The sequence below is a fragment of the Amphiura filiformis genome, chromosome 5 (genome assembly GCF_039555335.1).
Source record: "Amphiura filiformis chromosome 5, Afil_fr2py, whole genome shotgun sequence".
NCBI lineage: Eukaryota > Metazoa > Echinodermata > Ophiuroidea > Amphilepidida > Amphiuridae > Amphiura > Amphiura filiformis.
Genome location: NC_092632.1, coordinates 14,973,015 through 14,990,366, shown reverse-complemented (window position 1 = coordinate 14,990,366; position 17,352 = coordinate 14,973,015). Strand labels below are relative to the sequence as shown.

The 17,352-nt window shown below is 34.6% G+C and overlaps 1 protein-coding gene across 2 annotated transcripts; it reads left to right on the top strand.

Annotated features, from left to right (window-relative positions):
- Positions 1 to 1,519: 1,519 nt before the first annotated feature.
- Positions 1,520 to 16,996, top strand: LOC140152704 (suppressor of cytokine signaling 7-like). Of its 2 annotated transcripts, XM_072175166.1 has the most exons (6): positions 1,543 to 1,682; positions 3,711 to 5,839; positions 7,837 to 7,943; positions 8,734 to 8,902; positions 9,289 to 9,616; positions 10,871 to 16,996. In XM_072175166.1, the coding sequence occupies exons 2-5, from the start codon at positions 5,452 to 5,454 to the stop codon at positions 9,609 to 9,611; spliced, it is 987 nt and encodes a 328-aa protein (XP_072031267.1). In that variant the 5' UTR covers positions 1,543 to 1,682; positions 3,711 to 5,451; the 3' UTR covers positions 9,612 to 9,616; positions 10,871 to 16,996. The 2 variants fall into 2 exon arrangements, with proteins under 2 accessions (XP_072031266.1, XP_072031267.1); XM_072175165.1 differs by lacking the exons at positions 7,837 to 7,943; positions 8,734 to 8,902; positions 9,289 to 9,616; positions 10,871 to 16,996 and having other exon boundaries at positions 1,520 to 1,682; positions 3,711 to 5,452.
- Positions 16,997 to 17,352: the final 356 nt, after the last annotated feature.

Genomic DNA, 17,352 nt, shown 5'->3' with positions numbered 1-17,352 from the left:
TTTTGCCGATTAAAAAATCCTCTGTCTGACTTGTTCCGACGACAGAATCACATTGGTTAGCATGTAGGTCAGTGCACTGTCACTGGCTTGGGCAAGTCTATGCATGTTCAAGAAGGTGGCATCGCACGGCATCGATTTTGCTCATCAACAGAGGGCGGTATTCTTTTTAAAACCGCAAGTAATTTTGGGAAAAATGGATAGACCTCAAAGTGTTGCCACATTTGTTAATAGTCGGACCGGCTTGGTACATGTCAATACTTGCAGTGTTGTGTTGTGTGCCATAGGTTTCGTACGCGATTCAACCAATGTTGCTGCGTGATAGAGCCTGGGAGATGAGTCGCTCTCTCTTTGTCTTGTAGCACACGCAGAGATGCTATCTCCCGTTGCTCCTGAGTCTCGCCTCTACCTGCATATGACGGCAAAGCTAGCCTGCTTTGATATTTCAAGTCTGAGCAACATTCAAGAAAAAAAAATGATGAAGAAAGTTGAGTAACATGGCAAGGTAGCAAAAGGTTTGGTCAAAAAAAAAAGACTAAAAAACTTACCGTAGTTTATATTCAATGTGTTTTTGTTTTTTCCCTATATTTAAAGATGAATAATTTTTTTAATGAAAATATTTGTTTAGAGAACATATTGTTGAAATGACGCAATAAATAAATAAATAAATGAAAAAATAAAAAGAAGAAGGGGGGGGGGAGAAAAGAAGAACATGATCGAGAGCTCGGTTCAAATATTAATATTGTTATAAACAAGTAAACAAGTTGGTATAAAATGAAAAGATTCTTTTTTGACCATTTTTAGAATTTGTTGTTCCTTTGCCGGCCGCGAGGTGATTGTTCACCTGTTTAAAAGTTTGAACCAGTGAGTTTAAGCGCACCACAGTCACTTTGAAGTTATTTTTGTTTTGGTGTGTTGTTTTTTTTCTTTTTCTGTTCTTTTGTTCAAATGATGATCTTGATAGTACTGAAAACTTTTAAATATAGGGCCTAATACTCTTTTTATCATTCTTAAAAGAAGAAGAAGAAGAAGAAAGTTCAACAAGTTTTCACCATGAGACAGATGATAAATTTCATTAAACAAAATCAAATAAATTAATTTTGTTTTGTTTTGTTTATGTTATTTTTTATATTTTTTTTATCATCACCATTATTTTGTAAAAACTTCTTCATTCTTGATGTTTAGAAAGTGGAACAAAACAATAGAAAAAAAAGTTTGATATTAAAAAACCCTTTGAAACTAACAAGGAAAATTCTTTATTTACAGAGGTTTTTGTTGCAAAATACACAAAGTCAATTAGTTAACACAATAGAGGAAAACCTGACCATCAAACTCGTTCATTCACACTTTGACTTTGAAAGTCGGACCTTCAACATTGTTGGGACATGTTTTAAGAAGATTTCTGAGATGTGATATTTTTGATTGTTATTATTTTTGCGAAGATCAGTATCTGTTAAAGTTCGTCGAAACGGACTGGCAGAAAAATCCTAAACCTAGGCTCGAGTTAATTATAATGTGTAGGATTGTAAAAGCTTTTCTGTAAGTGATTTTACTTGGATGAAGCCGGCAACACTTGCAAGTTTTAGAATCAGGAAGTTCATCGACAAGATGTCTACCTACAGCAAGAGGAAGATTCGCAACAACTCCGGAAATGCAGCCAAATTTCACTCTTTCACACTATCTTTGTAAGTTTGCATGATATATAAATATATTATTTAGATATTTATCATTGTCGTTAAAGGTTATTTTAGCTCGTTAGTGTCTGTGTTGTGATGTTTTCGACGGGATAAAATTGTATATCGGTTCGTCAGATTGCTCGATCTGAGCCTGTCCTGTGCTTGGTGCATTGACGAATTTCGACTGTTTTGGTTTGTTTATGCGCCTTTAAATGCCTCTTGTAGGCCTAATTTTTTTTTTTTTTTTTCATCAATGTAAGTATTATATGTATATTTGTTGAATATATTGTAAAGTTCTGCCATATTCGATAAAAACGAGCCGCCATTGCTCGTCCGTAGTACTGCGAGTCGTGTGTGTGTCATGTTAGAACATGTTAATTATTACACTGCCTGACTCGCCTGGGTTTTTGTGCACGTGAAACGCAGCTCGGAATAGGGCAGAATTTCGCCAAAAATACATGGTAAGATTTGTGTTTTTGACTGGATATGTTATTTTTACAGTAAGAAATATATTATTTTGTGCTAATATTGTTGAAATATTTTGCGAAACTGGTTTTATTGGTGCAGTGTAGTGATTGTTATTGTTGCTTGTGCTACAACATACTGGGTGATCCCCTATTGTGTTGACACATATCAACAAAACATGGAATACACAATATCCAAATGCGATATTATTGTTTTTACTTATTATTTGTTGTCTTGTATGTCTCTAAAATGGGAAACCTTGCGCCGTTTTTTCGCAGGGATTCGTCTTACCCGTCAAACCTCCATTGAAATACATGCATGTACCATGTATTGTATACATGTACATAGCGGCCATTTTGTCTTGTAAAACATTAAGAATCCTGAAAACTTGTGTACAGCAAATACTTTTCTTGTATTTTGAGTATTGAAAAGATACAATGAAGAGTATTTGCCACCTTTTATGTCACTTGTGTTGTGTGTTGTGCCTTTTACTTTTGACTCACTTCATCAGTAGCTTGTGTAACTAGTATCAACTTGTCATGGGCGACGCCATCTTTAAATCCCCATTCCTATGGATACCTACTAAGAATGTTCACATGTTGATAGTTGCCAGATCTATCTAAGGAGATGTATTTTTCAAGAGAGGTGGTTTTTTTGTAATATTTCTACCAAAATTGAGGTAAATTTTAACCTGTGTCCTACCCTATAATTTTACGTCTCATGTTGGCACATGGGGGCGGCCATATTGTTTAAAGGCCATGCTATGCCATTGCTGGCATGCATGAACATGTGGTTTCATTGTGTATTGTTACCAAGGCTTGATGCACTTTTACTAATTTCATTTACATGTTGACTTTAATAAGCGTGTTCATTGTTAGACGATGAACTTGAAACCAATTCTAGAGGTGCATCATTTGAAATGGATCATTGTTGAACTACCCAACTTTAGTTTTTGTTTGTTGTCTTGCATTGTTTGTAAATTTGTTTTGTATTTATTTATTTGTCGCATATTTTTATGTATTTTGTAAACACTTTTGAATGTAGTTTGCTTTCATAAGTGGTTGAGTCAACTTGTGTCAACTTGTACATTGTATGTAGGTCATCATGTATCACAATTAGGATTGTATGTTTAATGTATTTATTCAGACAAAGCCAACCTGATCATGTGATTCTATTTCAGTGAAGCCTGAGTTTTGTTCTTCTTATGAAGAGTAACATATTTTTTTTGTGTCAAAATTAAAGTTGAAGATTATGATGTTGATGATTTTATGGTAATTAGAAAATATGAAATACATTGTATCCTACCATGCCAAAGGAGAGAATTGAGTTACTATCATCATTAATCAGCTCCCCTTTTTAGGAAGCCTTGTGCCCCTAATATAGTTGATTGATTAAAAAAGTGAAATACTACTTTACAACATTGCCAATTTTCTTATTTGATTGTTTTTGCTGTCTTTTATGCTGGTAATGTGGCATTTCATAACTGGTTGGATCAAGTCTTGTCACATGTTCAAATTGCTGATTGATATTCATGTTTTAACTCATTTTTTATTTATTTGTTTATCTTTTCAGGTACTAAATAAGACATGCTGTTAACTACTATTTGATGATGGCTAATCGAGTACAAAATGGCACTTCGGTGCAAGGGCCGCAGGCCCAGCCTCATGTGGGCTTCTTTCGCAAAATGCGCAGGTCATTGACTAGGCGTGGGACTAGGAGAAGTCGTAGTGAATCGCCAACTCCCACCGGCAGGAATCATGTATGTGTTGCTAGTCAATCAAGAGACTCAGAAAGAGAGAGAGGTCGATCCTATGTGGGTCATACTGTTAGCCGAAGCCGCGATCTAACCGTGGCAAAAAAGAACTGCCATGCAACTGCAGTGCCTTTCAGACCACGAATCGCGCCTCTTGTCAAAACAGAAGATTTAGAGCCTGAAATGCCAAGTTTACTTTACGCCCGTGCACATCGTAATGGAATAGGCCATAAGGACATCTGTGATGAAATACCTATTCCACAACTTGTTAAAGGGGACCCACAGCTTAGGCACTGTGTGGATATGGACGAAAATGCTAACAGAGCATCAGAAAAGAAATTATCGCCAGAAGAAGAAATTCAAAATTTGATTCTGGATCTTAACAGGGACTACTCAGATTTTGAAAAGCAAGGGGCACGGCCCAAAACTAGGTCTGTTCCTCAGTTGTATCATGCTGATGAATTAGGAGCATTACAAATTCAAACTGTGACATGTGAACCTGTAATCATTTCGACGAAACAAGAAATGAAATCCGCTGAAGATGAAGAAACTGATGATGAATATGATTATCATGGTGATTTAAAAGCTTATTGTGTGTCATACAAAATGCCTGATCAGGAATCACCAGAAGGTATTACTATCAAACAGGATCAGTTAATTAGTGAAATGAAACCAAAAACCCCATCAGACGAGGATGAGGATGATGGGGACGATGATGCCGGTGTTTACTTGGAGGCTCATACGTATACAGAATCGGACACATTGGTAAATGGCAAAGATGATGCCATCATAGCCATTCAAGGCGAGCTTTTGACAGACTCTTCAAAATCTATGAGTGGGTCCGACGAGGACAATTGCAAAATTTCTCGCGGCTCCGGGAACATGGAACCTCTGATAATTACTATGGCAACAGAAATTGAAACAGACTCAAAACATTGCGATTAGAAAATCAAGAACTCCTCACATAGCAGAAGTACTTAGAAGACACAGTTTTCCTGATGATGCATTAGATCTTAAAGATATTGTGTTGAGCCATGAAACAAAAGAGGACAGAAAAAAGAGTCCCGAGGACAGACTAAGCCAAAAATCAATCAGTCCAGGGAAAGAAGAATTTACAGAAGTGATGTTGCTACAGGAGAGTCAATTAGTAAACCACTCTCCAACATCACATAGTAGTATGGAAACAGATCTTGATACTTGTAAAAGGAAGTCACAAGATGACATTAAAAGCTTTGGCCTTCGCAGTAGCAGTAGTAGTAGTTCTACACACTCAGCCCACTCAATACATTCAAATCATTCAACTCTCTCCTCACACTCATCTCATTCAGCGCATTCTGGCCACCAGGATGCGATGGACTTCAATGGGGGAGCCAATGGGATGCCCCCAGCTGTAGACAGAAGTACAAAGCCAAGGTACATGGTAGAAGCGCAACAAATTGATGCTGCGGCTGATTATGCAGAAAGTATGGGAGCGGATGGGGGCCCCGATAGTCCACCCCTCTCCCTCCTAGAGAGCAAAGAAATCCGGGCAACTTGCCTGATGAGAATAATATTTCAAGAATGCTCATGAATTTTGAGCAGAATTTTTCGGACGATGATAGCGACACTGAACCCACACATGTGCGCTTAGAGGATGTACTAGGCGAGGACTTCTTTAAAGACATGAAACAGAAAAATGAGATGAGGAGTAGGTCTTTACCAAGGCAACCAATGAGAGACCACCATTCTCCTCTAAGGAAACAAAGAGGAGGCTCTGTAAAAAATAGACTATCAAGTTTTTTCAGAATGCCAAGGGGAAGAAAACGACATTCAACGCTTGGGTTTCCTGATAGGCCACTACCCGATGTCCCACCGACGAGAGGGGCGAACATATTTGCTACGGCACCAAGGCCTCATTCATCCTATGTAGTAAGACAAATGCAGCCCAATCCACCAACTAGGGCACCAGGTATGTATCCCAGTCATAACTGAAACGCCCTTGTTTGTATTCATTTTCCATTTGTTAATACAACTAAATAATGTAGCACATTGCAAGTCACGTCTGTTTTGCTACTTTTTTGTCTATCTCATGACACCAGGAAGTAGTATTAACAATGGAGAATAGTACAGATTCAATGGGACATGTAAAACAACAAAATATGTAATGTGATCTGCTTCAATGCCAACATAAGATCTAGGGAAATACCTAAATTCAGTCAATTCTAGTGCGATCTCAATGGAAATATCTGTTGTACTATTAAAATTAATAAGCATTAGGTTGTTAATTTTTTGTAAGTTATGTGTTATGTTATTGATTAAAAATTTGATACAGGGAAAAAAACCTGGCAAGAAATGTACTGGAGCAGATCACACACAATGTTACGTGATTAATTCTCATCAGCCTTTGACAAAATAGTGTGTGTGATGCGTAATTCTTCTTTCCCCTGTATTTTAATTTTAATAATGAAGGAAATCATTTTCAATTGTTCATGAAGGAAAAATTTTAAGTTTTGTAATGATGAGACTTAAAACATTTTTGGACAACATTCAGCTGCTTACTTGCTTCAAAAGGTGACAAGACATTTTGGAAAAAAGTGAAAATACATTCTTTGTTAAGCGGTACTGTAATACAATATAAAGCCCAACATGTAGCAACAAGTACATTTTGATATGTATATTAACTTCTGTACAAATCACAGATACATTATAATAAAAATAAGTATTTGTCTAATTTATTAAAAGGGGAGAGAAAAGCAAGTTTATATAACATGAACTTTGAAAAAGCAAATAGCCAGTATTATTTTGCTAACCTTTTTACCAGTAGCCCAGAATGAAACTGCTCTTCCTGATTTTTCTGGTTTTTCACTTCCTGAAACACTTAACAGGAATTTGCCCTATAAACTAAACTAAATTATATACATTTGTTAAAGTTCAAATGACTCTTTAGCTGTGCACAAAGTTATTTGTAATGAGCAAAGATCCTTTTGTTTTGAAATATCAGCGAAGCAGATCATTTTACATGTTTATAAGACAATAATTTCTCGTGTATTTTTTAAAGAACTGCCATGAAAATTACCAACCACAAATAAATAACAAGCGACCTTGATCACAATAGACCTCTCCAAAACCATGAACTTGTGTATTACTAGTAACAAAGCTATTCATGCATAGCTCCAGGTTTGTTCTGGTTCTACTCAGTTTTCATGACTTTGTAATTTAATAACAATGTAAAGGGACAATTTATACACGAAGTCAGTCCTGTGATAAATCACTGTTTAGAATATCAATATATGTACCACAAAAATTAAATTGGCCATATAATATTAATTCATGCTTACAAGATCTAGTAATACTGAATCATGTATGAAAAATAACTCTTAAGCCATTGACACAATGTAGATCTGCTTATTCATGTTTGAAAGCTTGCTCTTATACATGTCAGATATGTACATGTATATAGTATAACTTTTGACAAAACAACTTTATATCATGAAATTTAACTTCAATCAAGAGATAGTATTAAGTGCTATATTTTATGTAGATATATAGAAGAAAAAAACTGCAAACAAAACTGAGACTAAGAATGTTGTTATCTCCTATAAGCAAGTGCTAGGTTGTCACCTTAATTGGTAATAATTAATTACTTGTTGGCTTCTGGTAATTGCTAATGACTCATATGGACTGAAATTATACCATGACACGCTGCATTTTGTCATACTACAATTTTCTTTAATATGTAGTTGAGGCAAGATTTAAATCTCTTGTAATATTTTTAGTAACAAGCTTCATGATGTGGTACGTACATACGGTAGTGACACATACATGTAGATAGCTAAGTCACGATACATGTGCCTTATAAACCAGGATATGAACATGGTTTTCCTAGTTTCAATCCTATATATCTGTTGTATTGATATGGCTGTGTGTAGCAAGTATTCTAAATATATGCCATGTTTGCCTTTACAGATACAAATGGTGTGATGTTAAACGGTACTATTGCTAGGCCTCAATCAAGAGAAGAACTAGAGAAAACAAGAGGGGAGTTCGCAACCAGTCTTCGCAGAATTAGCGAGGTTAGTGTTAAGCATAAGCTACAGCAATGATTCTCAACTGGAAGTCATGCATTTGTATATCCTTCCTGGAATATGATGCACTGTGTACTGATTACTTATAGCTAAAGTTGAAGGTGTATATAGCTCCAAATTAGCAACTTGTTTCATATTTAGACCATTTCTTTCTTGTCAGTTTGGGTGAAGTGTCAACTAGATTTATAGTAAAAGTTTGTATTGCTTCGTGATACAGTAGATTATTGAATTATCACATGACATGGCCTGCATTGCCTCCCCATTTCAAAAGAATGCACATCATGTAGTAATTGCCATTTAACACATTCACAGGTGCTGGATAGGAACATGTAAGAATAAAAAAAGCTGGTACAGCAGCTTGTTTTTATAGCTACATGCTATTTGTCGGCATGTCGTAACCCATTATGATGCAATAAATGTACGAGACAACTAAAGTGGGCCAGACGGCTGCCCTCGGAGAATATGGCATGTGTTAGAAAGTACATTATGACTTGATAATTTGGTGCACAGTCATCGTCATGATCATGGCTTCAGCCACAAAGCTGTCAGTCATATTATGACAGACTATAAACAGGATGTGACAAATTTATTCACAAAATGGGCAAAAGTATTGGACTTGATTGTTGTTATGTCATGTGAAACACTAGGGTGGGTTTGAATGATTTAATTAAGTGCTTAATACAAGTGATATTAGTCATATAATGGTGACTTTGACCTTTTTAGTATATGAATGAAACATGAAAAATTAATTTTCCTTATTGATTTCTACCCTCTACAGTATGGTTGGTACTGGGGTCCTATGAGTTGGGACGACGCTGAGATGCGACTGGAGAACATGCCCGATGGATCCTTCCTAGTAAGAGATTCCTCAGATGACAGACATATCCTCTCACTCAGTTTTAGAGCACAGGGCTCAACCCATCATACTCGTATTGAACATCATAATGGTAAGTGGATGGTGTAGACTCGGGACCTGTTGATATGTGTAATGTATGCTGGGGTTAAATCTGAAGTGACTGGGGAACTATGTAGAGATATGATCAAGTCAGTTGTAGATGTTCAATAAAGGTTACTAGTGGATGATGAAGAAAGATTCTCCAAAAAAAAAAATAGCTTGAAACTGTTGAGATACCGGTACATGTAAAAGCAGAAAATTACAGAAAAGAGATTCATCTATTCATAAGTGTGAAAGCATAAAAAGGAATGTCACCACAATGTGTTTGGTACTGAGTAGCTAATGGCAATCTGGCACAGACCATTCTGCTCATAAATGTTTTGGTAACTTGATTCAATTCTTACATTTTTTTCTTATTTTTCCATTTACTCTACACAGGTAAATTTAGTTTCTGGTCACAACCCTCCTCCCACGGCAGCTCTTCCATCGTGGAATTTATCGAAGAGGCTATGCAACACTCGCGCAACGGCCGATTCCTCTACTTCCTGCGTCCCCGAGTGCCCGGCTTCCCGCCAGCACCCGTGCAGCTCCTGTTCCCCATCTCCCGCTTCCAGAAGGCACGCTCCCTGCAACACATGTGCCGCTTTGTTATCAGGCGACAGGTACGACTGGACCACATAGATGAGCTCCCGTTGCCTAGGAGATTACGGGACTACCTCAAGGAGGGGCAATATTACACACCAGACGATATTGTACACTGATAAAGGTAAGAAGGGATTGAAAATCAAAATTACAAAATGTTTCACAAAGGTTGCATAAATAGCTAACTTTTTTATTAGTCTATCCAGCCTGTAATATACACAATATAATTGTTTGTTCAATTGTTGGTATTGTTTGCTAAAGATAAAATGGGAAATCCCCACCCAGTGTATGATACATGTAATACACAAAGCCACTAGGACTAGGATCTCATACTCATCTGTCAGGACATAGTTCTTTAACCCCCATTATGCCTGTAAATGCATGAATTGACCTTTGCATGCATTAGATACAAACACTCATCCTTCACTACATGAGGTCAAATTTGGTGCTATATCAAAATTGGGGTTGTAGAACTGTGCCATTGGACATTGGATCATTTTGGTTTATAGTGTAGTCTTATATAATGAGATATGTATTTCATTTTGATAGTTTGTAATACAATAGTGTTGGTGAATCCATAGCTAGGTGTTAACTTACAGGATTATGTAAACTTGAATATTGACTTGTACAGTCTACCACATTGTTTGCATTGTACAGTGTGGAATTGGATATTCATTTTGCCCCTCTATATGCAATCGGTGACAAAATGGCACATTTATTTCTTGATGACATTTTTGTTTTGTGTGCGCTATCATATCTGATTAAAAAACATGATAATATAACATGTATGAGAACTGAAAGGGGACCAAAGGTCTGTTTCATGTGTTTTAATCAAAACAGAAGTCAGGTGATGATTATAACACAAAGCAAAACTTGTTAACCTCATGACCTAGAATTTTTATCAGCTTCACTTCACACAATTTTTTCCATGTAATTATCATTGCTATCAGTAAGTTACTGTATTTGCTTTGTACATGCATGGAGAGTACCACCAAGTACACACAGACAGTTTCAGAGGTCACTAAGTTTGGATAAAAGATAATGGTGCGACGGTTCTGTTGTGCTATGGTGGGACCCATTGATGGGCAGTCAAGCATAGCTCAATCCTTTGCATGTGAACAACTACCTGGTATTGAACATGTTGCGTACTATAATTCTTGGGTTGGGGAATGTTTGCATTTTGTGTGTGCAATCATTCATTTGATATAGGCCAATGCACATATAGAAATGACTTTGAATTACATTAATGTCCAAAGGAAATAAATATTATATATAATGTAGTTAATTAAACACTAATATTGGTTTATATTTCTATACATAAGGGAAGTAAAATTTTGTAATTAAATCAAAATTTCTTGTCTTTTTAATATCATTTCAGGTATTCCAAAGAAGTCTTTGAGTGGTTTATTAATCTCATCTCAGTTGGACAAGGTATTAGCGTCTAAAGACTGCATCATGTTGCTGTGTATTGGAAATGCATCAAATAGAGGAACACTTTCTATAGACTATTTTGAAGACCCATGATTTGGTAGCAATTTAACCATACAGAGTGGTACTAACTGAAAGAAGGCAAGAGACATCAACAGAATGGACTAAATACATGTACTGTATGCCTTTTCAACACTGTGGATTTATTAAAGGTCTAGTGACTGATGTTATTGGCTTGAACCCAATACCTTGTTCCAGGGACGTCCATCTAAGACGGTATTCTTTGTTGTCTTTTCCTACTTTGCAACTGTTTGGGAGAGAAAACATTGAAGAGAGACGATGGGCCCTACAGACTTAGGTGGTGATTTTTTGACTGAAATGTGCCTTATGTAAAATATATATGTTCTAGACTAGCAGTATAATTACCCATCTATACTACTCTCCTATCCACAAAAAAGATTTGTCGTCGTTGCACATATTATCCATGTTTAGGAAACTTTTTGACCCTATTTAGCAGTTCAATAACCAACCATATTTTGAGAAAAAAAAAATCAAACTGAAAATGACAAAATATATTACAAATGTGGCAGGCAGCAGCATTTTTGCAATTGTTTTGTTGATTTTGCTATCGGCCAAATGCAATTTTTAAGCATAAAGTTAACAGAATAAGTTTGCCAAGTATTGTTGTAATATTAGCTTTCTGGCTCAGGTAATAATAATAATAACCAATGCTTTGAAAAGAAAGTTGGTCAATTGCTTTCACTTTCTTGGCAATTTTTTATTCATCCCCATGTTTTGCTATGAGCATAACTTCATAATTTGTCCAATGTGCATTGAAGTACAGTGTCTCTTGTTCACTGCTTTGGGATACAAGGGGATTCCAAATTCAATTTCTCTCATTAAAAACAAGGGTGAAAACTTTGTGATACAGATTTTGCAGCATATGTTTAAACTTGGCAATAATTATTTGATGTAATGTGGAAGTTGTAGTCTTTTTCTTGTAACAAAATATTCAGAATAAAATTGTCACAATCAACTCATATTATACTGAATTTTGCTACATCATTTTTTGCCAAATAGAAAATCAAAATGTTATTTTGATGCACAGTGGACTTATTATATTTTGTTGCACAATTTCCAGAATTGATTATAGACCTGTTATAATAGTGCGTGGAAAAAAATACTGTGATCTCTTTAACTTTGCCTCAGTAGTGTTCAAAAGAGGTTGCAGTCTAAAATTTGCAAGCATGCCTATTCTATTTTGTTTTTCACAGAACAAATAATTTTTTAATAAAATGCCAGCAAGCTTTGTACCCATTTAGTACTACTATACCTGTATGTAAAAAAATAGTACAAAACTATATGTCTTACATGTTTTGTCCTGTGTGCAACGTTATAAGCTCAAAGCTGCTAACTCTTTTACCATATTTTGTTATTTAATAATTATTTCAACTTTGAGTTCATGTAATACCAGCATCTCATAATTTTGTTTTTTATTCAATATTTATGGGGATTTTTGATCATGCTTATTGTTATTACAAAATAAGATGGCAACTTGCTGAAAAACAGAAAAAGCAACTCACAAAATTAATTGTTTTTAATTAAAAAAAAATCTAAGTTATGTTATACCTACCTTATTGAGGTAACATATTTAGCTGCCCAACAACGATGTCCATGTGTACATAATCATATGATTATGTAGCTCAAAAATTGGTTTAAAAGATGGGTATTCAGAGTGTTTATTTTATTTATAAAAATGTTTTTTGATTGATGGGGAAGTCAAGATGAAGGAGAATTCATGGTGCATGTGAATAAAAGTTAACTAATTATTAACCAGTTCTGAAATTATATCAAGTTGCAATTTTATTATTACCGAGATATGAATTTATATAGTGTTTGAAAGCTTAGCATAATTTATTGTAGCAAAGAGAATTCCTACAGCACTGGTGCATTTTCTGTTCAAAGTTTAAAATTGTCCAGTATTTTTCACTACCTCTCGTATCATTTTTTCTTACAAAACACTAACAAAATGCTGAAACACCTCAAGAAAAAAAATATATTGTTACTCTCTGTGCATTTTGTTTTCAGTAAACAGTTGAGAATTTTGCCTTTGACATTTTTCAAATAAAAAAGTATTTTTGTATCGGGAATATGCTACTTATCCACAGTCTTAGGCAGTGAACTTTTTGAGGTTATTGCTTTCAGCAAAGTTTTCAAAACAAGCTCGTTCAAACAAGGAAGGGTACACTACCTCTCTTATTCAGTCAGGTTTTTTGGATGCTTTGAATAAACTTTCCGAATAGAAATTGCTTTTTTTTTCAGTGCTTTGGGAATTAGGGTCTGTTCTGCACAAAATATACACTCATATCTCGAATGATCAACTCCGAAAGTTCCTGTTGTAGGTTATCATTGGTTAGTTTGAAATGGGGTGGGATAGCTGGCTCAGCAGCCAAAGCAAGGCAAGCAAACAGAAGCAATGAATGTTAACTTTAATTTTGCTTCATTGATTTGAACATATTTGTATTTATTTTATTTATTTTTTATATCTTTTGTTTGTGTGGTGTAGTTTCTCTTAAATAATGCATAGAAATGTCAGTTAAATGCAGTGCATTCAAGCATTGCATTTGATTTGACTTTTTTATAGTTCTCAAAAATGAATGTGCATTGGGAAAATGCACCACATTTGTTATTCTAATATTATGATATGTTGTGATTTAATTTATATTATGCTGAAACTTGATTTTAAAGAGTGCCAGATAGCCTGCACTGTCTACTGGAAAAAAATGTGGCAGATAAACTACAATGTATACGTTATTGATTTTCAAAGTTACAGGAATATGAATTAATTCAGTTAGATAAATTTTACAAAAAATTAATGAATGAAATTGAATGAAAATTTGTACAGATTTTGTTACAAATTTTTTGGTCAACTGCTGAAATAATCATGCAAATTTTGAAATGACAAAATTTTTGTTTTGAAAATCAACAAATGGGCTTATCCATTGCAATTTGTACATATGAAGGATTTTGTGTAAAATTGTACACATGTATTGAATCCATTATTACACAGTTAAAAGAAAATATATTTAACAACTATAATCATGATTCATTGAAATGAGTAAAAGTCATGTGATTTTCCTTTTGAATTGAAATAATTTTTGTTCCTAATTTTACGGTGTAAGGATCACAATGTTGCATTTGAAAGTCATTTTAATGCGGACAGTTTCACATTGTGAATTGTTTTGAATAATTCTGCAAGTTTAGAATATTTCTTTTGTGCAAGATATAAGTAGCCATTACAGGCAGTGCAGGTCGTGTGCCATACTTTAAGCAGAGAAATTGAGACAATTATTATTACATGCTGGTCATTTGCTCAAGTTATTTTTTATTTTATTCAGTTTTAAACTGATCATTCATATTGTTGAACAATGTGTTGTGAAAAAAACAATAGGCAGACTAAAACCAATGTTTATATAATATATATATATTTTCAGTTTGTACAATTGGCAAGTATTTTTGATGTAGAAATTGGCTACAAGATCATTTTAGAGATCCAAATGTTGATTTCTAAACAAAAGAAGATTTGTATTTATCCAGTAACATATTTACAACTCCATCAAAACTAATTAAAAAGGGGGAGTTGAAGTGTTATAATTTGTTCACAATAGATCACTTTCAGAATCATTTTGTTGTTATGGAAACTTAACAATGTGTGAATGTAACAAACAAACAAAAACAAACACTTGTGTACACGGTGCAATTTTCTACAGGCCTTTTTCAGCTTGATTCATTTACCCGGAATTCAATTGTATAAACGTTGCCATGCAAATGCTGCCCTCTGAAGAGATTCAGTGAATGAAAGTGATTTATTGTGAACTAGTAATACTTGGTTTAAAGTCCAGCCTCTAGTATACACAGAATGACTGCTTTATTTTATTTGTCATTTGACTAAAATGCAACCTTTGTGATTAAGGTATATTAAATGTTTAGTATAGAAGAAAAAGGATATTTTTAACAGGCTGAAGGATAACTTGTTTATCCACAACTATGAATGCAATCTCTACTTAAAAGAAGAAAAAAATAGTTATGGGGAATGTGGCATACATGTATGCTACTGAGGGTGCAATTTCTTGATGTGTACATATGCTTGTACACAAAGAACACATTCAGGCTCAAAATCAATTAGTAATTTCCCCTTCCTTTTCAGTAGTTTTATCTTCAGGGGCAATATTATGCTAGAAATCAGTAGAATTCAGAGGTTCTTTAACATCTTTGTAGTTTTTCAACATCAACTAAATGCTTTGCTATTTGCTATTTAAAAGGATATGTAACCAACAAAATGTGTGTGGAAGTGTACTAAGTCTGAGAAATGAAATACTGAACATGGTAGAATTACACAATTCATCAGCTGAGTAGAAGAAGGTCATAAGTGCTCTGTTATTACTATGCACTTACAGCATTCTTGCATTCAGCTGATGACATAACACCTGCTGCTTATAAAACATGCATATTCATTACTTACCAAATATGGTCAGAGCTTGTCATGAACTTCACAATTTTCTTTGTCAATTTCGATATATGAAATCAAATTGAATATGCTCAAAGTCAATACAATTTTGGATTATTTTGCCCAAACTGAATACTGAAATACACTTGCTTTATGGTTGTTTGTTTCTGTACAGTGCGTTTGAAGAAAAAATCAACTTATAGCAAGCATGTATGTCAGAATTACTGAAGAAGTGATCACATAGTTTGGGGCAAATGAAAGTTTCAGATCTTTTATGCAGATATTCATCTGAATTGACTTGCATAATTTTTAGCTCAGGTGGTTTTGGGGATGACAATCATTGTTTCTTTTTTCTTATCCTAATATTTATTTGAAGGTACCTTCAAATGTTCGTTAATGGTAATTACAAGGTCACACCATTGATTGTTGTGTGTTGCACTAATCGTGTTATTTGATAAAGATTCCAATTTTTGTTGAAGCTATCTCATCTAATGGGTCATAGACTCATCAGAATTGATGAATAATCAGCAATTACATTTGCATATTCAATTAACCATGGATACATAATTAGTGCAGCACTTACCAGCATCAAAAACCACAAGGTTTTGTCTTACTTTTTTTTCTTTTATCGATATAGCATTTTTGTTGCTTCCGTTTTCTTACAAACTTTTTTTGGTGCTGTGTGTTATAACGTTCATTAATTTCATTGTCATTTTGTAGCAAAACAACCATTCTGTATGGTTGTTCGTTTCTGTACAGTGCGTTTGAAGAAAAAATAAGCTTATAGCAACAGTTTTGTCAACACATTGGTAAAAAAATATGTGGTTATGCCTTGTGAATATTTTTCATAGTTGGTCAATAGCAAAAAAATGTATTTAATACGCCTGTAAACTTTAAAAAAAATGAATATGTACCAAATTTTAAAATGAGTACATGTTGAAATTGCATTTACTATGAAATACTGTAAACTAGAATCATTCTCAACCACTCTGACATGGTTCCCATTCTTGTTTACACAGAAATTTGCTAATGAACTTGTACCTCTATCCCATTGGGATATTTTGATTATTTTTTTTGTGGTTATGTTTTTAGAGGTCAGAATATATAATGTAACCATGACTAGTGGTTGAAAATGATTTGTTCTGTGAACCCAGAAAATCGCTCATGTTCTTGTAATATAGATATCTTGAATATGGTGGGCATATAGGCCAAAAAATTGATGTAGACAAATATGTATATAAAAACAATCAGAACATTTACATACAATTCATCAAAAAATATTTTGAAGAAAAGAGAAAAAAAGATTAAATGCTTAATCTGATGTGTTACCTGTAATAATTAGTTGACTAATTATTGGAGAGTATGCTGTGCATTCTCCTAGTTTGCCCTATAGAGGGCGATGTTTTTTACATTGCATGCTGCTAACCATTTGCTAGGCATTCCTTAAAAACACAAAACAACCCTGTTATTGATCATCTGGGCTTGCAAATATGGGATTTGAAGTGTACATGTATATGGTATTTCTGGGAAATAAAAATGCATTATGGATTGAGCTTATAAAGAATACAACTGTTTTGAGTGTTTGTGTGTTTATTTTGACTGAAATGGTTATATCACTATAAAGTGGTCTGTACTTACCATCCTTGTCCCGCCTATGGATACTGCTTGTATACGGTGTACATCTTTGAGATCAAGCAGATATACTGCATAAGTACAGAAATAGGTTCTTGATAAAAAGAACTAATGAGGTTGTGACGGCATCTGAATAATTTGCTGAACAAGTAAAATTACACCCCATGTCCCTGACATAGTTGGTGTGGGTGCGCAGATTGGATTATATTCCAGTTGGAAATCCATACACGCCATATGAAAGACATGATCTTCCACGCAGCAACCCATTCAGGTAACCCCATTGGAAATTCACA

Excerpts from the sequence above, each read along its gene's own strand:
- LOC140152704 (XM_072175165.1), top strand. The coding sequence starts at position 3,745 with ATGATGGCTAATCGAGTACAAAATGGCACTTCGGTGCAAGGGCCGCAG.